We start from the raw sequence: 15,954 nt of genomic DNA, 5'->3' as shown, positions 1-15,954 counted from the left end.
AATTATTAAATTGCTTGTTAATTTAATTCGCGATTACTTGAGTAGTTTTAATTGCGTTTATTTAGTCCGGAAAAACAATTCGGCGCGTAGTTTGAAAAAGACTACAATATGGTATATATGCAAGTACATATATAGTATATATTAGTAATTCAAGATTAAATTATTTAAAGCAACAAAGATCCAGCTCCGACCGTAATAGGCAGTTACATTCTAGTATTAATTGAATTTATCAAATATACGGTCAAAAAATATAAATATATTGATAACATTAAAGTTTTAGATGAAGAACTATGTTATAATAAACGTTTGATCTCGGAAATGCTAAATATTAAAAAACAAGCGAATAGTCTTAATCTTCTGACACTGAGGGTCTCAATATTTCTATTATATATTTCTATTATAAACAAAGTTTGACACTGGCGCTATTTGTGTCATACCATTCTATCAGTAAAATTTAAAATAAAAATCAGTACGTGGCGAGATATCTTAGTGAATACATATCTCGGAACAGTCTTTTAAAACTATATTTTTTACAAATTATCTTTACATTTTGTGATAAATATCACTTCACGAGCATGTTTTATTTTATTGTTTCACAAATTATCTATAACTTTTTAAATATATATTTGACCACTCTGTTATCTCTGAGTATGATATTTTTGACTAATTTTTTGATTATCACATTGAGATGTTCGAATGTACGGTGAGTGTTCATAAAAGTTTTATCTAACATACAGTTTTTCTTGCATATATCAATATTAATAGTTTTTTTGGCAATACATGCAATATCTAGAAATTTCAAGCTTTCGATCTGTAAATCGTTGAGAAAGAAATTTTGGTTCTGGACACCCATCGAGCATTCAAAAATTTATCAAGGACTATTGTATATTGATAATTAACGAATATATATGGATATCTTGAAGAATAATTATGGATCATCTGAAGATGGTTTAATAACAAGCTGAAACATGTAATGGTTTTATAAACTTTAATTAAAATTCTTTGTATTTATGTGATATATTTATATTCAAGTATTTATTTAACTCTTATATATCCTTTTTAATATCGATTTAAAAATAATAATATAATCTTATTGGTGAATCAGTGAAAAATTACTAGAAACAGGCCGGTGTGAGATAGTGTGTGCAATTGAACTGTGTGCAAGTGCGCCACTTCCGTTGTAAATCGTCCCTGATTTAGCATCTCTGCCCTAAATGTTTCGGTTGTCGGTTGTCTAATTATTATATCAATATGTAGTATCAAAATGAAAATTTAAATTAAACAAAGTGTTTTTAACTTAATGACTAAATACTCTTATATCAAATTACTTTATTTTTCTAATTTTTTAAAATTATCATTTTACCAGCCTTAAAAAATTACCGAGTAATTTACTGTAATTACCGGATAAGTTATTGTCAAATTGGATCATTTTCATCTCTAATGATAAAATAAAAATTTCCGTTTAAATTAATCTAATTCAGACAGGACCTGTTCGCCTTTTTACTCCGTACAAACGTCGGAAAAGGCCTAAGGATTCATCAGATGGAGAGACTCCCTCGCGTAAGCACAAAATCGAGAATTCACGAGATGGCAGTAATAATGATGAGAGTGGCGATGAGGTTGTTGTGCCTGACAAAGAGGTTTGGCCGCAATTTGTTTCTACGGATGGATTAGTTGTACAGCAACCCCAAGAACAGGATACGGTGCAGAATACGCATCAAACAGAAAACGGTCAAAGCGATGAAGTTTTTAAAAAATTGGATGAAATGTCAAACAAAATGATAAAGTTGGCTTATGAATTTAGACGTATTTTGGAAGAAGCAAAGGAGTTAAATAGACAGCAGAGAAGGGAGCAAGCATTGGTTGCGCAACTTGGAGGAAGGGCAGATGTCATCGAAACTGTTGGATTACAACCAGCATCCGATTCACATAACAAGAAGGTAAACAGTAAAATCATTTACAGAAAAAATATTTTTTATTTATATTCCATTTTCATTATTATATTCTCTGTATTATAAATATCTTTCCTCATAAATGTAATTAGAAGAGTCAAACTCTAACTTGTAAGTATAGATAAAGTTAAGGAGTCAAATTTTCAATGTTGATGTTACAATTTCTATATGGACCATCTAAACCCGACAGTTTATCTGAAAAATTGATGCCACAAAAATAATAAAGTTAAATGTCGGAATAATATTTCTAGGTATATTTTAAATATATTTATTTCAGATATATGGTTGCGCACCGATTGTTTTCGTAGTTGATTCTGTATCTGAAAGATTTCTTTCTATTTAAAATACAATAAATGGAATAAATGTATTTAAAAAATAAAAAGTAAAAGTAACATAAAAGTAGAAACATTATTCCATCATCTAAGTTTGATCGTAGTTGGCGCTTCTCTTATTTAGATGATTTTCTTATAAAGCGGTCTTATTTTAATTTATTAATTTTTTATTTATCAAGTAGGAGAAAGGAAGGAAAGCTGACAAATTGTTAATTTTTCGAAGCTAATAACAGATGATGAGCCAATCTGAATTTATTAAACGCATGAGATACAGACAATCATCTCCTGTAGTTTTATTTCAATACGTCTACAAAAGAAAATAATACAATAAAAAATATATTTTAGATACATTTATACATAATTTTTTTATTAGTTTATAAGGAATGACATAATTATAATAAATAGTTTCGCTTTCTTTATAACAACAGCACATAAAGAGCGTATCAAACGTTTATAAGGTCAAATCAAATTGAATCGAATCTTTGACAATATATTTGAAAACGAATCGAATCGAATTTGAACTTTTTATGTCGAATCGAATCTTTCTGATTCGAAAATGAATCAAATTCGAATTAAATTTCCTTACATTAAAAGCTAACAAAGGCAAAAAATTATATTAAAAAAAATAAATAATTTTAAATTTATAAGTATGTATATAAAAAAAATAAACACTATGACAATAGTGTATTAAAAAGAATTAACATCTTATTTTTTCTAAATACAAAAAGTGCCACTTGACGGTCAAAGTTAGATGAACTAATTAATACATGTTCATATATTCTTCTAGATGAATTTATTTTAGAAATATGATTGAAAGTTTGGCAAAAGCGGGAAAGAAAATTTTACAATAAAGAACTGCAGACTCATATGATTACATTTGTACATATTCGAATATACGTAAAAATTGTTTAGATTAATAATATAAATGTGATTGACATTTTCTTCAACGGATCCTTTTTATTCATACAGTTAAATTTTCAATATGATACAATCATTTTAGTCGTAACTATAATTACCCTAAGCTATTAACCCTTGAACACCACACTATTTTCGCCACCTGATTTCACCACACATATGGCTTACGATAACCCCGGGGTCTTCTTTTGCTTTTATCTCGGGATCTAATGCATCAATTTTAACTTCTTTTTTTTTAATCGATACAACAGACAGTAAGAAAAAAGAATATATAGATAAGAATATCATAAAATTTCCGAAAACCAAGATATTTTGAAAAAAAAAGAAAGAAATTTCAAAAAAATTTTTTTTTAAATCGTTTTTTAAATAAATTAGTTAACATTCTTGAAGCTTCCACGGGTGCTTTCTGTATGTATGTAAGATATTGTAGTAAAATTTTTCGATGCGGATACAGCCAAATATATCCAAATAATTTCTCATAAATATAGATAAATCGCGTATAAGGATTTATCGGTTTCTATTGAGAATTTCCGGCAGGGAAATTTTATGCATGGCTATACGTATAGAAACGTATTACAAATATCTTCTATGCATTGCAATTCCATGCTCATATACGGGCAGTTTGCAAACGCGTACAAATTGCGGTAAAACGCAAATTCGTATAGGCGCAGAGATACGATCGTAAACTGCGGGTAGATTCCAATACCTGGTGACGTTCACCTGAACGCAAATAAAAACCGACAAATCTTTTGTACTTAAATTCAATTACAATCGGGAATATTTAAAAGCTGTATTTGCGGGTAAATTTTGTGCACGACAATACGCATAGATACGTATGACGAATATCCACAGTGCATTGCAGCTTGATGCTCATATATGGGCCTTTCGCAAATGCGTATGAATTGCGATAAAATCCAAATTCGTATTGATGCAGATAGAAGTACGATCGTAAACTGCGGATAGATTCCAATACCTAGTGACGACTATGCAACGCAACCACAGACCGATATATCCTATATACGCAAATACTGGTATACGTATATGTATATGCTAATACATTCGGATCTATTTTTTGTCATAAAATGTAGGTACAATGAACATTAAATGAAGCATATATGTGCGTATAGGTACGGTTAAATTCTGCATTCGCAAATGCACGGAAATGCAGATACATCCGATTGATTACGATAATTTCGGAAAAATTATCTATCAGCATTCACAGATATATTCAATTTACAATTGGTGAGGATAGAAACATGTAAGCTATTGTAGTAAAAATTTTTCGATACGGATACAGCCAAATATATCCAAATAATTTCATATAAATACAGATAAATCTCGTATAAGGATTTATCGGTTTCTGTTGAGAATTTCCGGTAGGGAAGGTGAACTTGATCAAAATGGTAAATGTTAAGAAGACCTTGTTCATCTCAAATTTTAATAAAAATTTACACTGAATCGATGCATTTTCGCGTAAAAATAAATATTTGACAATGAAAAAGTGTCGCTCTGTCCCGCGAATCGAGATATTAAACATTAAAGTTGACGACTATTGAGGTTAGGAAATCTGTCATACTTAAATATATCGATATGATCGTGCATTGTGATCACGTGTGCAAGTTCTTGTAAGCAGACAAGATATTTCTCTACTCTGCAGACTCTTATTTGATTGTATTGAAAAATGGTATATTCAATAAAGCAATTATGTAAATAAAAATCCTTGGCTCGCTGTCCAAAATGTTGTTGGTAATGCAAACTTGTGGCCAAAATTCATACGGAAAATGTTTTGAGATCGAGATTTAACTGATCATAAACGAATATAATTCTTGTAAATTTTGCCTATATGAATGCAACATCAGAAGATTTTTTATGTAACATTTTATGTTTCACATTAAAACAAGCATATACAAAAAGTCGGAAACGCGAGATTCACGATAGACTTCATTATATTTAAATTGTAGGTAATATTATTAATTTTAATTAACAAATAATAATACATTATGAAACATTTGTAACTTTTTTCAAAATTTATAAGAATTTGGACAACGGTGCAGTCGCGTTTATAGTTACAGTATCTATTAGGTGCTAAACTTAGTTTCCGCGGCTCACATTTAGGTGAGGCTAGTTGTAGGTGTAATTTATTTTGACATCTCAAGTTGGCTACATTTTAGAGGGTAGACACTTGTCAATAAAATTCAGTACGAAAAGATTCATTTAAGCGACAGTGCCATTTTTTTGTTATTAAACATGGAACGTGATAAATTGTTTTTTCGACATGTGCTGCTTCATTACTTTTATTAAAAAAAAAACTGCAGCTGCAGCTCATAAATTGCTTGTCGAAGCTTATGGCAATTATGCTCCATCGGAAAGAACATGCCAAAAATAGTTTCAACGATTTAAGAGTGATGATTATGATGAATGATAAACAACGCTCAGGTCAACCAAAGAAGTTTAAAGACACCGAATTGCAAGCATTATTGGACGAAAACTGAGCTCAAACGTTCCAAGAATTGTCTACAGCATTAAATGTTACTCCGATGGCTGTTTCCAAACGTCTACATGCAATGGGCAAAATTTAAAAGGAAGGAAAATGTGGGTACCACACGAATTAACCGAAAATGCCATTGCGAATCGCTTAAACATCTCTATTTCTCTGCTCGCCAGAAAAAAAAGAGTTTTTGTGGCGCATTGTGACTGGCAATGAAAAGTGGATATATTTTAATAACCCCAAACGCAAAAAGTCATGAGTGGATCCTGGTCAATCATCATCTACACCAAAGCCAAATATCTATGGCCACGAAGCAATGCTCTGCATTCGGTGGGATATGCAAGGCGTCGTTTACTGCGAGCTATTCAAACCGAACGAAAATATCACGGGGGATCGATATCAATTACAATTGAACCGTCTGAATGAAGTATTGTTAGGAAAAAGGCCAGCAGTAGTCAGCAATCGACGCAAAGTTATGCTTTCACATGACAACGCTCGACCACACGTTGCAAAAACCGTCAAAGAAACACTGATGCAGCTCGAGTGGGAAGTTCTCCCGCACCCAGCGTATTCACCAGACTTAACTCCTTCAGATTATTACTTGTTCCGATGCAGTACGATTTGGTGGATACACACTTCAAAAATTACGAGGATGTGCGAAAATGGATCGATAAATGGATTACTTCAAAAGACCAATCGTTCTATCGTCGCAGAATCCACTTATTGCCACAAAGATGGGAAAAATGTATAGCTAGCGAGGGCAAATACTTTAATTAATATATTTTTTGTTTTTAATATCGAGATAAATGAGTTTTCAAGCAAAAAAATCGCGGAAACTAAGTTTAGTACCTAATATTTTAAAGAAATGCCGGATTTAAACTTAAATCCATATTAAAAAAATTAAAAAGATATTAATTTTAAATAACTTAAGCTTTTCTGCTTTAAAACAAATCTGCTTTAAAAACACAAATTCGCTACTTTAAAAATACAAATTATTTTCTTATATTTTTAAAGCAGTGAATTTGTGTTTTAGACTAGAAACTTCGTTTTTAAGTAGTAAATTTGTTTTTAAAACAGTGAATTTAGTATTGCGTGGCAGATGAATTTAGTGTTCCGTGGCTGTGACACATTTCTCAACCTCAATAGTGGTCAACTTTAATGCTTAATATCTCGGTTCGAAAGGCAACGCTTATTTCTGCTAGATTATTTTCTTTTATGCATAAACGTCGAATAAGCCTAATTCTATTGATTTTTGAGCTGCGCAAGCTAAACTATATAATTACCAAATTTTCTACTAAAACACTAAATTTGTGTTTTTAAAGCAATGAACCACTGCTATAACAGATTTCCTAACCTAAATAGTCGTTAACTTTAATTATATATTTCGGTTCGCGGAGCAGCGCGACACTTTTTTCTTATCAAATCTTTATTTTTACACGCATTGATTCAGTGCATTTTGATCAAAATTTGAGGTGAACGGAATCTTCTTAACATTAATTGCCACCTGCAATAGATACTCCAGGAAAAATACAAACAAGACGGACAAAACAGTTATATAAAATCCACTTTTCGATTCTGATGGAAAAATTTCGTTGAAATTAGTCCCCGTTTTGGAACAGCATTTCAGAAAAAATTCAGTTTAATTTTTGCTGAAAAATTTATTTTCAGCAAAATTTTAATAAAATTTTAGAGAAATTTTAAGAAAAATATCCGAAATGTTTCTACAGACATTCAAAGAAATTTCAGTTCAATTTCAGCGATTTTTTAGTATGTCAGCTGAAAAATTCACTTTCAATGAAATTTCAATAAATTTTCAATTAATTTTGCTGAAATGTTCCAAACATGGAATAATTTCAGCGAAATTTTTTCACCAGAGAACGCACTTCAACTTTTCGTTATTCACTGTCAGTACAGGACACCTATCATGGAACAAGTTGGAATGGATTCCGATCGGAATTATTCAATTATTCTCTAGATTTCTATTGTATTTTCTAAGGAAAACGGAATAATTCCGATCGGAATTCCGACATGTTCCATGATAGGTACCTTAACAACATGACGTCATAAAGTAGTACTGCAGAAGCGTTTCGAAATTACTAATAGTACTTTTATGACGTTGCATAATGAAACGGATTTAGTAGTACTTGGCAGTACTGTGTAGAAATCAAAGACAGAGAATGGACTGCGCGATCCGTGTGTCAAAATGGTCGATAGGGATGAGAGAGAGGGACCGTGGCAAACGGCCATTTCTATTTCTTTCCATTCAATGGTGTAATGGGAGAGAGAATGAGAGAGAGATTGGCCGTCTCCCTCTCTCTCATTATTGTCAAACACATTTGATACACTACTTAGATACGGATCGCGCAGTCCATTTTCTATGTCTTGGGTAGAAATATATAAATATAACCTCTATAAGTGTCAATGATGAGTTTAATGAATGTAAAAACTGTAATATTAACAGAAGTATTAAAGCATTTAATAGAATCTTCTGATTCTTCAAAAGATAAAGGAGATGAATTATTATTACTAACCGTGTTAAATGAGAACCGTTTATATGCATGTAATAAGAATTATTGTTGACCATGTAGTTCCGTTATATATAGATCAATAATTTCAAATGCATTTTCACTAATATGTCATACTTTTATTCGTTTCGACATCTAAAACTGCATTTTTTTCCTGATTTTCCATTTCGTTGGATTTCGCCATCTTTTTACTGTGATTGCCTGACCTCGCCAGCTGCAGTAATAGAAGTAGGAAGTGACGCAAAAATTTATGACGTCACATAGACGCAAAATGACCCTTTTGCTTCAACGTTGAATAATTCGGTGAAAAAAAATCATACGGAGTTTTGTAAAAAAACAAATTAAAGGTAAAAATTCGCTCTTTCAAATGATGTAAATCGCATTTGTGTACAATTTTTAGTCTACTCCGTGGAACTCTGCAAATTTCGTAAAAAATTTTGAGATCTGATATATCTTTATTTATGTTTATGTAACTTCATAAAATCTCCATGAGACCATTTTTTAAAGTAGCGATCTGAAAAGTAGAGGTTTTAAGCTGTAAAATGCTTTTTTAAACATCTCGATACGACGAAGTTTTTGACGAAGTTATTCTATCTTGAAGTTTGCATGCAGCTACTGAACAAAGTTAGAGTCACTTAAAATCAGCGTTAAAAAGAACTAAATTCAAATTTCACATATCTCCGCGAAGAATGTTCCACTGTCCCGTAGTCCAATTTTGATGAATGCGAACATATTCTAAACGGGCATGTTGATGAGTCACAGATAACATTGGTGCTCGAGCACAAGTCCGCGATCTCAAGTCTCTTTCGTGTAAACGCCTTCTGATCGTTTGAAAGCTGATTCGTCAGTGCCGAAAAATTTCGTTTACAATTCGTCGCGCAATCATTATTGGATTTCGCATTGACGATGTTGCGATCTTCAAGAGCTGATGTTACTCGTCTTTGACCTTGTTCGCTCCTTCGACAAAATCTTCCTGACTGTTGGTAACGAGCGTAAACTCGACCCCGATGGAGGACCGATTAACACCCAGTCTCCTTGCAATATGACTCTGGCTCAATCCTTCTTCCAGAAGAGCAATAATTTGTGCACACTGAATTTCATTTAACCGAGGCATTGTTACGATTCTGTTTTTTACACAGTAACTTCAGTTAATTTAAACTAAAGTAAGTTTAAACTGAAATAAGCACTGTACCGCAAGTACTGTCGAACGGCACTTACAGTACAGTGCTTACTTCAGTTTAAACTTACTTTAGTTTAAATTAACTAAAGTTATCGTTCAAAAAAAAACAAAAACTCAAAAATTCAAAAACAAGGTCGTAACAATACCTCGGTTGAATGAAATTCAGTGCGCACAAATTATTGCTCTTCCGGAAGAAGGATTGAGAGTCAGTCATATTGCAAGGAGAGTGGGAAATACCTTAAGCCGCAATTAGATCTTGCATCACTATGCGTGAGCGTTGCAAGAAGTCATTCGAAGACGAAGCGGAAATACCAGGTTTTGAAGGGTAAATGTCACCCACGCAATTCCCCCAATACACATACACGCGCGCATGCACGCACGCACGAGGTGTAAGTCCGATCGTGTAACCCTCCCCGTGGTACACCTCGGGTAATGCTAATCGTAATTCGTATAATCAGTTAAATTGTTTTACGTTTTAAGGAATAGATCCGGGAAGAATTGATAGATAAACATGAGTCTATTATTGGTAAATTATATATACAAATTTACCTTTTTAAAAGAAGGTAAAAAAAGCGCTAAGCATGCATACTTTTCATGAAGAATCATTTGGGCCGGTTTCACCAACGCCAATTACTTCACTGGCCGTGGAACTGACTAATTGTGTTTGCTACTTAGTAGAATTGACCACTTATGATTGACAGTTAATCACGGTTTTAGCCGTCGGTCGGACATCTTGCCTAATGCTAATGCCGGCGGTACTGTGACTTTCAAGCCTCAAAACTCGAAAAGTACTTTATGAAAAATAATTTTATTATTGTAGTGTTTTGAAAAGCTCTTGACACGAACTATTAGATTCTGGAATCAAAAGTAGGGTGTTCCATTAAAAAAAATCGATGTGACCTTGATTTAACGTTGGCAACGCCACCCAAGGTCAAACTGCTAATATTACTAAATACATTACTTTATATAATGCAACATTTGTTTGAAACATTTTTCTCAAAAGCGCATACTTTCCGAGATATTCAGCCAGTCTAGGATATATGGGACTCTGTATATTATGCTTTTTGACTTATACACGCGCGCGCGCACACACGCACGCACGCACGCACGCACGAACAATGGATACTTTCCAAAATTGTTTAACATATCTTAACACAACGTACACAAGAATGCAAGGGTGCTTTCCAGCAAATACACAGATACAGTGTAACACAATGAATCATTACATCCCTGTTTGCCACGTTAAACAAGGATGAAACGATTCACTGTGTTACAGTGTCTGACTTTGTCCAAAAAAAAGTAAAAATACCGGTCACTCAACGTTCTCCAACCTCATTTATAGCCGTTGCGGTTAGTAACATCACCGACGAGATACTATTAAAGACCATTCACCTTTGACAAATTTTTGGCGGTATAAAAAGGACCCTGAGGTAATTGAAGAACGCTGACATTATCGACTACTGATAAAAATTTGCAATTATTAACATAAATATTTGGCTAATACATTATTAAATTCGTGATTTTTTATTACATAAATGCTCTATAAATAAATATGCATACTTGTAAAGCTATGATATCCTATCTATTGTCGAAAAATTACAATTTTTTCTCTGCAATTATCATCTCTGTTGATAATTAAACTTTGACGATATACTGAAATCACAATTTTAAAGAAAAATTGAGTATTATTGAGTTTTAAATGCATATACACACCGATAAACACGTCTACAAAACTAATAAATCATAAAATTAGTACAATATTATCAGTTTTTTGTTCTTCATCACTTCAAAATTAACAAGGACGCGAATTCCCGTAAGGATGTCGATCTTTAATAATAGTATCTCGTCGGTGATGTAATTATCACTAGAAAGTACAACCTTACACAGCCGACTTAATAGCCCTCGGCTGAGTACAGATGTGTAATGTTGTGTCTACGATAACGGGCAATTGAAACGCAATTGTATCGCTGTATGCAAGAAAGTGTCTAGGAATATTACAATTGGAAAGCACCCAATGACCAGTCGAACTCCATACAGTTCATATTGGGAAGAATGACAATCATAATTTGAGCTAATGACAACGGTATGTTAAATTCAAAGTAACTCAGCGGAAAGTTATCGTATCGAGCTCGGTAAAAAAGCGATTTAAAGATAAAATTCTATACTTTTACGTGCATGTTGTCCCATTAAGCTGTGACACCTGATTCACGCCTTGCACTCGAAAACTTGAACGTTTAACCAATTTTGCATTTTCTCACTTTGTCACCCGCCATTTTGAAAATAATGGCCCAGTATAATTCTTATTCAAATATTCTTGAAGTAGACATTTAAAACTTCATTTTACGTTCTTAAATATATATTTATCTTCATTATTTACCATGTTATTATCATTTGAAATTTAATATTTTCCAAAATTTTTAGTGTACTGCTTTTTTAGGGAGTGAGCATATAATATAATTTGAAAATTGAAGTATATAGGATATATATTCATATGAATTTTTTTTACATATATTTAGTGTGTGGATTTACCCTTCGAAGTAATGAAATGCATTTATGTGAATCCCTATGTATAATGTATATGTACACGTCTATTAACATTTATTCAGTTATTTCCAACTAATATAATTTTAAACAGGACACTCGGCATCATAGAGTCTATAGGTGCGGTCCACTTGATGCTATAAAGGTTTTGAAGCTTTTGAATCGGAGGAAAAAATTTTACTAATTGACCAATCAAAAAATGCTTCGTCGAAGCATTTGTAGTATCAAGTGGACTAAATCTATTCTATAAATTGCATATTTTGTACATTTATTAGTTACAAAGAATCTATTTTATCTGTTTTGCAGAATAGATAACTAAGACTGTGTTTCTCATTATTCATTGCGAGTATTGAAAATCTATAATTCACATTACGCGTATTATAGATTGTCAGAATTTGTAATGAATAACGGAACGCAACTTAAACGCAATAAGAGTATATATATATATACAATAAAAAATAAAATATATATATAATACTGTAAGTATAAAATGAAAAAATATATGTGTAATAAATTTCAGTGTGCCAACTGTAATAGAGAAGCGTTTGCAGAATGCTCTTTATGCAGACGTACACCGTATTGTTCCACGTTTTGTCAGCGGAAAGACTGGGGTAGCCACCAGATAGAATGTGTAAGGGGTGCGGCCGAAACCGTGATGCTCATAGTCGAAAGCGGCAACGGGGATACGAGCGCTCTTCCAACGACTGCGACGGATCAATAGCTAGTGTTTCTTACACCGATTCATCAAAAGAATGCAGAAAACGAAGAATCTGAGGATGTGTGGAAACATTGAAATTCAAGGAAGAGACTTATAAGATTTGAAAAATTAATTCGTATTGTAAAATTCGTTTTGTAAAATTCGTATTGTTGAAAATAACGTGCGCAAATGCGTGTACATGTATAATAGATAAATATTTTATGTGTATATGTAATACATAGTATAATAATGTACGATATACGTATACGCACGTGCGCAGATACGTATGGGCTACGTTCGGTTTGGACGCTTTCAGCACTTCTTCAACGTTCAAGCCGAACGCAGCCACGTTGTATGTTTGTATGTATAATGTATGTATGTATGTATACGTGTACACAGTATTAATGATTATCAGATTCTGAAATACGGAATTGACAAAGAGAGATAAGAAAGGGCAATAACAACCTCTTGCAAAGGTGCATAATTATATTGTTTGGTGCATAATCAGTTGTATAATGCTAAATTTATATTAATAAGAAATTATATTGATTGTATTAATTTGTAGTAATACAAATTTTATATTAATTATGTTTATTAGCTATAACAATTTATTTGAACAAATTAAATATCTTGATTCAAACGTGGCTTTTCTGAGCAATAATCGAAAATAAAAAAAAAAAGATCTTATTAATCACTCACCTGATGTCAAACAAAATAAAATATCACACTTATAGAACTAAAATGAAATAAGTAATGTGAATAAATGTAGAACTGAAAATACAAATTCTTATCTTTAAGAGTCGTAAAAATGAAAAATGCTTTTATATGATCGTAATTCAGTCTATAATTGAAGTGCTACATCATCACGATATACGATATACAGAGTATCCCGTAAGTTTTGGCCAATCGCTTTTGTATAGATAGAGCGGACTAAACTGAATCGAAAAGTCCTGTATCATTTTACAATTTTCACAACATGGTTAATGAGATATTAATTACTAAAAATCGCTAAATATTGATCTTCAATAATTTTTTTACTCAAATACTATCAACTGCACAGAAAATCTGCAAGAGACAAAAATCATTTATTTTCTGCTTATAGAACTCTAAAAATTTTTTTTGAAGTTTTTATCAATGTTTCAGTACTGCATTTTCTTATTTTTACCACCATGAGAAAATACGGTATTAAAAAATTCTGAAAAAATTCTCAGAACTTTATAAGAAGAAAATAAACAATTTTTGTTTCTTGCTGTTTTTCTATAAAGTTGATAATATTTGAGTAAAAAATTATTGAAGATCAAATATTCGGTAATTTTTAGTAATTAATATCTCGTTAACCATTACGAAAATTGCAAAATGGTAGACTTTTCAACTCAGTTTAGTCCGCTCTATCTACACAAAAGCGTATCCCAAAACTTACGGGACATCCTGTATATTATCTGATGATTACGTAACATTTATCATTGTTTAAAAAATTGTTTTATTTTTTTTATGCATTTGATTATTTTTTTACAATTTTATGAACATACATTACAGTTGCATTTTTGTTACTGTGATGATTCAAAATTTTCTTTTTTTAGTCCCCGAATTTATTATTAGTTATAATTTGCTTGATACGAATATTTATTTCACTATCATTATATATCATCTGACACAATGAATGAGTAGCATTGCTGCAAGAAACTAAATTGTAAATATCAGATTTCTATTACTGTCGTAAAAATTCTTAATCTTTAAATTTTTATATTCTATTAATATAGTTCTAGACTTATCGTGTTGCTGTATATTGCCTCTGCATATGCTTTTTATTCTACCTAATTTTATATGTATAGATGTAATAAGATTCTGTTTTTTATTCTTTTCGGTTAAAAGTGATGAGCGATTGAAAAAGAACACTTCCGCAAATTATGAATTGCATAAGTTACACTATTTAAAAATTAATTATATTCAGAAAATTATATTTTCTTTAATTACTTTTAATAAAAATCTATTTTAAATAGTCGTGTGCCCGTATTCATAATCAGGCCTTATATTTAAGGCTTCAGATGTTCTGTAGGTTCTGTAGCCAATAAAAATAAGACAGAGTTAAGACTTCTTTAAATTTATCTTCAGATGATTCGTAGAGCATACTTACTATGAATATGGGCAATAATGACACATAATGCTAAAAATTGAGAAACTGCGATAAATGACAATTTTTTACGATATCGTATCATTACGATCATAAATAAAAAATGTGTAACATTCTACTCAATAAAACTTTAAAATAATTTAATGACTGAAAAATTTATACGTAAAATATTAAAATCATTCGTATTTTTTAAAAAATACAATAAGAAAATGTATCTCATATTTATTTTAATAATCTCTATCTGTTGAGATGATATCGATGATGCAAAGTTGTTAAAAATCATTCAAGCTTATGGGTCAATTCTCTAAAGAATCGTAAGACTCGTAACTTGTTCTCGTAAAGCTTATCAAAACTTATAACTGGTATTGTAATTCTATGCACATGTATGATCACAAATATTTACGATTTCTCGTAAATTTTACTGCAAGAAGCTATCTGTAAAGATGTTCCATAAAGTTATAAATACTTAAAGTTCTTAAAAGTATTACGAATGCATGTTATGATTCTGCTTAGAATCGACTCGTTAAACAAACAAATATATTAATTTTCCAACTTTCAACATTATTCTTTTTTTTCAAATAAAGTCTTTTTTAGTTATACCATCAATTCAGAGAATTGTATATGTAAGTGTTGGGGAAAATTTTGTAATAAGTTACAAAAATATGCAATAAAAACGAAGGATTCTATTTGAAAAATTCAAACTCTAACCTTCACATATGATCTTATGGACTCCATCCAAAGTCAAACTATTAGATATGTACAGTGCGGAGCATTAATTCGCTGGGTCATAGTAATGGCTTGACTTCTCGACGCTGAGTCGGTAACGCTCAAAGCGCGCGCGCGCTTGAAATAAGGAGAGTCACTATGACAAACTGGAAATTTATTGCATTTTTTTTCCTGTTGCGTAGAAAATTATATATTCCTGCAGAAATACATGAATTATATCTCCGTTTATGTTTACACTGCATTTTTTTCCTGTTGCGTATAAAATTATATATTGCGCAAATAAATATACATATAACATACGGAGATGAACGTATATAAAGAAATGTAAAAGATAAAGGAATGAATTATTTATTAAAATAAAAAATTATGATCTTTTTAAGAAGTTATTCTTTTCGTTAGTAATAAATTATGACTCCTCCCTCCCTCTCTCTCTCTCTCTCTCTCTCTCTCTCTCTCTCTCTCTCTCT

At 31.5% G+C, this 15,954-nt stretch overlaps 1 protein-coding gene across 1 annotated transcript in view; it reads left to right on the top strand.

Annotated features, from left to right (window-relative positions):
• Deaf1 (deformed epidermal autoregulatory factor 1) overlaps positions 1 to 13,125 on the top strand; it is a 77,729-nt gene extending 64,604 nt beyond the window's left edge. Inside the window, exons 3-4 of the mRNA XM_018519761.1 lie at positions 1,482 to 1,940; positions 12,454 to 13,125. Of these exons, the coding sequence (XP_018375263.1) occupies positions 1,482 to 1,940; positions 12,454 to 12,654 (660 nt within the window). The 3' untranslated portion in view covers positions 12,655 to 13,125. The remainder of the gene's footprint in view (positions 1 to 1,481; positions 1,941 to 12,453) is intronic.
• The last annotated feature ends 2,829 nt before the right edge of the window (positions 13,126 to 15,954 follow it).

This window comes from Trachymyrmex cornetzi, unplaced genomic scaffold (genome assembly GCF_001594075.2).
Source record: "Trachymyrmex cornetzi isolate Tcor2-1 unplaced genomic scaffold, Tcor1.1 scaffold840, whole genome shotgun sequence".
NCBI lineage: Eukaryota > Metazoa > Arthropoda > Insecta > Hymenoptera > Formicidae > Trachymyrmex > Trachymyrmex cornetzi.
The sequence above is the reverse complement of the archived record's forward strand: the minus strand, read 5'-3'. Positions and strand labels throughout refer to the sequence as shown.